Source organism: Oreochromis niloticus, linkage group LG9 (genome assembly GCF_001858045.2).
Source record: "Oreochromis niloticus isolate F11D_XX linkage group LG9, O_niloticus_UMD_NMBU, whole genome shotgun sequence".
Classification (NCBI taxonomy): domain Eukaryota; kingdom Metazoa; phylum Chordata; class Actinopteri; order Cichliformes; family Cichlidae; genus Oreochromis; species Oreochromis niloticus.
In genome coordinates this window covers 17,256,946-17,261,499 of record NC_031974.2, presented here as the reverse complement: position 1 = coordinate 17,261,499, position 4,554 = coordinate 17,256,946, and the positions used below count along the sequence as shown (strand labels likewise).

The following is a 4,554-nucleotide window of genomic DNA, read 5'->3' as shown; positions in this document are numbered from 1 at the left end:
GTTACTTTTACTACTGACTCTTTAAATGGGAAATTTTGCTAAGGTGCTGTTGTCAACAGAATTGAAGTTGACACTAACTGTAATTACTTCTTCCACCCAGCTATTAAAATATCCCCAGCTATTGTGACTAACGTTTTTCAGCCATCCACTTAAAGGTACCGTGTGGAGTTTTAAGTACTACTCAGTGGTTGTTTTACGTCAGGCTTTACTAGCATTAGTTTGCCAAAAAAGAAAAACCTAAACAAACCAGGAAATCTAAACCAATAGAGAAGTACACAGACTCGGTTTCTAACTTTTCAAATGTGACTTGCAATTGTTTCCCACCTGTCTGACAGATATATATATACACGCACGCACACACACTTCATGCTGGTGAGAAACACAGAATGTAAACAGTTTGTTTGCCAGAAACCTCCACAGGGCACCTTTAGGTTATGTAGCAAATAGCAACAAATATCCGACACCTCTCCAGCACAGTGGTTCTCAAACAGTGACAAAAGGTGTGCACTGAATAGTTTTGATAAAGCTTATTCATTTAAAGACAAAATTTGTTATAAATCCTGATTGTAAATAAAAATAAATGTACTACATTTATTATTATTCTGCTTTAGGTTTCTTCCTATTAAAAGGGTGTTTTTCCTTCCCACTGTCTCTAAGTGTTTGCTCATATAGGGTCTTTGATTGTTGGGTCTTTAACTTACAATAAAAGGCGTCTTGAGGAGAATGCTGTTGTGATTTGGTGCTAAATAAATAAAACCGCATAGAATTTAACTGAATCGTTCACATCTGAATTAAACCTTGCATCTTATTTTGGTGTGGTAACTTCCAGGTTGCTCCCTGCAGCCAATTTTGTGAACCAATTCCACATTTTTCCCCCCACGATGGCTTTAAAATAACTGAGTTCAACACAAATGCATAAACTGTATTGTTAACTATGAACTTTACTCAATGCAATATTCCCAGATGTGTTTTCATAAGAGCAAGCAATTGTAAACATTTGAAATGGTAGAACAAACAGACTGCTGACACCAACATAGAGACTTTTCGAATCTGGAGTTATGACATTGTCCACGGTGTATGATATCATCCTGTCAGGACGTGGCGACAAAAAAAAAATTAATAAATGTAAGAAAAAAAAAAAAATCAAAACGTCCCCCTTGTTGTAAAATCTAGCCGTAGCACTACTGCTGTTCTGATAACACCTCTACCTATGGCACAAAAATCCAATCCAGTGATTGTCTCTGACCTTAACCACGTCTCAAATATTAACATTAGCATTCAACTTCTTTTTTTCTTTTTCTTTTTTTTTAAATCAGTTGAATTTTTTTAACCCTTTAACTAGTTTCACCTTTACAGACAGTATGAAGACTGGAAAACAGATTTTTTTGTCTTTTAAACATTCAAAAAAAATATCCCCAAAACATCCACTTTGTAGTGTCATCATAACAAGATACATGAATTATACAGTAGCTTCTTTTTCCTTTTTTTTTCTCTAATAGTTGCAGCTTTGAGTCAACTGTTCTTAGACGTTGCAGTGTCGAGGTCTAAGGTCCCGTCTGGTGTTCCGGTATAAAAGAAGTGGTCCCTTTGAACGGAGCTGCAACCGCTCGACTGACGGTACATTCCAAATGCGGCCGATGTAGATCCAGGAACATTGATTCAAAGTAAAGCTTTAATTCCACAATATAAGGAAACAGCACTGTATGCAAAATGAACATTAAATTAAATGGTCTTTGGTGGTGAGGATGTTTTCACAGTCTGGAGTGTGTCAGTAGTGATTTGCTCAAGTCCTTGGCCTCCCCGGCTGTTCTCACTCTCTCGTAACCTAGAACTGACATGGAGTGGTGGCAGTAGTCTTCCACTTGTTTGATCTGTTGGATGCTGAGCACTGTTCTCCATGCACTTGCAGCTTGTGTGGCATTCCTGGAGGAGACTATAAATGGCTTAGATGAGGAACTGGAGCCACTGGTCATGTTCAAAGCAAACATCTCAATGTCATGGTTGGTAGTGAGGTTGGCAAAGCGGTAGACGCTCCTCAGGGTCTTAACTGGGTTTTCGACCAGGTCTTCGTAACGTACAGCCATGTACTTCCCCTTCAGCCAGCTGGGTGGGTTTATGGCAGTCCTCAAAGTCCTGGAAGTGCGGTCGCAGATCACCTCCATGGCTCCAATGGAGTGGTAGTCTGAGCCATCCTTCTTGTTAGCTTTGTGCCCAGGGTCCACGAAAGGTATCCGCCGGAGTTTGGGGTCTCTGCTGCGGACCACCTGTAAATTTTCCCTTATCAGACCGTGTCTGGATTTGATCCTGGAGTTGGCTACTGCCCGTGGGTCTCTGACTAAGTGTATCACCTTCAAATCCAAGGACGGATCCTCCATAAGCGGGGCCAGCACATTTACATCCAATATGCGGACCCCTTTAATGACTATGGTGCTATATTTCAGGCACTCTTCCTCTAACAATCTAAGGCTTTGAGGGGGACACTTTTTACACACCTTATCATCCACCATCCCCACCACCTCCTTCCTGTAGGCTGAGCAGAGGGGATATGAGCACACCACTTTATTGAGGGTGGCCCCAAACAGTCCGAGGGAGGTGAAATTCTTACCTCCCGGGCTGTTGTAAAGTTGGAAAACAGACAGATCACAGCGGTATAAGGAGCTAAGCATGTCCCTGGCCGCCCCTTGCAACGACACGGCATCACCGGGGTACAGTTTCTGCCAGATGTGCCACATTGGCTCATACAAGAAGAACACGTCTGGATTTTGATTAAACAGCTCCCCAAAAAAGGAAGAGCCTGACCTCCAGGTGGTCAGCACATAGATAAGCTGCCTCTTCTTAGCCAGAGAGGGCCTGTACAGGAAGCGAATGTCAGATCTGCTCTGATAAGTGGTGCTCCTCATCTGATGATTACACTGCTGCGGCTCCTTAGTCCATTTATAATTAGCCAAGTTAAGCATAGTAAGCACGAGCAGTAACAAATAGGCCATAAACAACACAATCCTCTTTCTGCGTAGCACTTTCATCACGATCCCAGGCTGTGCTATTATCTTGGTATGATTCCTGTATGTTTTAAGCTTCCTTCCAAAGCCTGCATCCTTCTCCCAAGGCGCTGTCAACTTTAGTGGTTGATGATATTGTTTGCCTCTCATCTGTAACCTCGGAGAGTGGCTCTCACCGCTGGACGAAGCTCCTTACATTGACTGTGCACCAACACGCTCGGTAGTGTGTTTATGGGCTGCACCGGGAATTAACAACCAGATGAATTAGGTAATGTATTCGGCACCAGTTCGACAGCCACGAAACGATATAGCCTTTTCACTGCACTGCGCAATGTTCGTCATAGAAATGGTAGAAGAGGGGAGCGTTAAAGTTGTCCATATCAGGCGTTGCAGTGATTCTGTGTTTGGCCCGCGTTCAAAACAAAAACCAAGAAGCCTTCAGCATTGTAACAGACGCCCAGTTTGGGCACGTTCAGCGGAAGCATCCTCGCGCAATTACCAGCTGAAACATCCTCAGAAATGCGGTGGATTCGGGCGTCGGTCACGATTCCGTGCGACGGGCCGGATCCTCAAAATTACTCCGCAGCTGCCATGATGGAGCAGAGAAACGCTTTTATTCGCAGTTAGGGCTCTTACACGTTTCTCCGTCTCGTTCTTCTGCTCGTCCAACTAATACAAACTGGGCCGATTCAATCTGAATAGCAGGACCAAGACCCGCCCTCCGAGAGAGCGCATTGGAGCGAGACGAGCCGACGCTCGTCAGCCAGCTTACGTCATTGGACCTACTGCGAGCCCGTCACGTTAATGGACGCTCCGACAGATCACAGCAACGGTAGATGAGGAGGGCATGGGGGATGGATGGTGGCGGTGCTGTTGTTATGTTTAGGTGAAGTCCACCTCACATTGTCTGAACCGTGCTCCGGCCTCTTGTCTCTACCCACTGAAAGCGATTGGCGGGTTTTCTGTTTTGTTTTTTTGTTCCCTTTTTTCGATATACAACCTATTTTTAGTATTTCTTTTTTTTTTTAAAAGTCTTAAGGCCGTGGTTTTATTCCAAAGCCAGTCTTTACTTTTCCTTTTACCCACGTCCTCCTCATCGTGTGTGACTGCAGGAGAGAATCAATATTTCAAATTAAATGTATTAGCCCCCCCCCCCACTCACTACAGCCACAAGAGGGTAGCCCGGGGTTTGTCTTAAAAGCAGCAAAGAAAAACCCTGTTTCATTACAAAAGAGCTATGCACATACCGCTGAATTATTTATCTAATAAGATGAAATCTAATTTTTAAAAAATAGAAACACTTGAATTTTAAACTGATCTGAGAGTGATGGACTACAGTATGATTGTAGAGGATGTAATAATTTTTCATTGGACGTGATAGAAACACTCAGCGGCAGTGACAAGCACTCCTCTCAAGTGGAATCAGCTGAAATGGGACATTTGACAGCTGTTCCCCGGGAACTGGAAAGGCCATGTGGTTGTATGAAGGGAAACACATGCTCTGCAGATTGAAAATCATCTTTCCTAAGACGCTTGCCTGTGCGGCATTACAACC

At 43.5% G+C, this 4,554-nt stretch overlaps 2 protein-coding genes across 4 annotated transcripts in view; one reads left to right on the top strand and one right to left on the bottom strand.

Moving 5' to 3' along the window:
- LOC102078638 (sodium/hydrogen exchanger 9) overlaps positions 1 to 444 on the top strand; it is a 66,055-nt gene extending 65,611 nt beyond the window's left edge. For all 3 annotated transcript variants that reach the window (XM_005448898.4, XM_005448897.4, XM_013277049.3), the window contains exon 16: positions 1 to 444. This exon is cut by the window's left edge and continues 1,768 nt beyond it. The gene's annotated coding sequence lies outside the window, so the exon portion shown is untranslated.
- A 647-nt stretch (positions 445 to 1,091) lies between these two features.
- Positions 1,092 to 3,930, bottom strand: chst2b (carbohydrate (N-acetylglucosamine-6-O) sulfotransferase 2b). Its single transcript, XM_005448896.4, has one exon. The coding sequence runs from the start codon at positions 3,147 to 3,149 to the stop codon at positions 1,752 to 1,754; it is 1,398 nt and encodes a 465-aa protein (XP_005448953.1). The 5' UTR covers positions 3,150 to 3,930; the 3' UTR covers positions 1,092 to 1,751.
- Positions 3,931 to 4,554: the final 624 nt, after the last annotated feature.

What these genes read in the sequence shown, in the direction of transcription:
- chst2b (XM_005448896.4), bottom strand. Translation starts at nt 3,149, where the DNA reads ATGAGAGGCAAACAATATCATCAACCACTAAAGTTGACAGCGCCTTGG.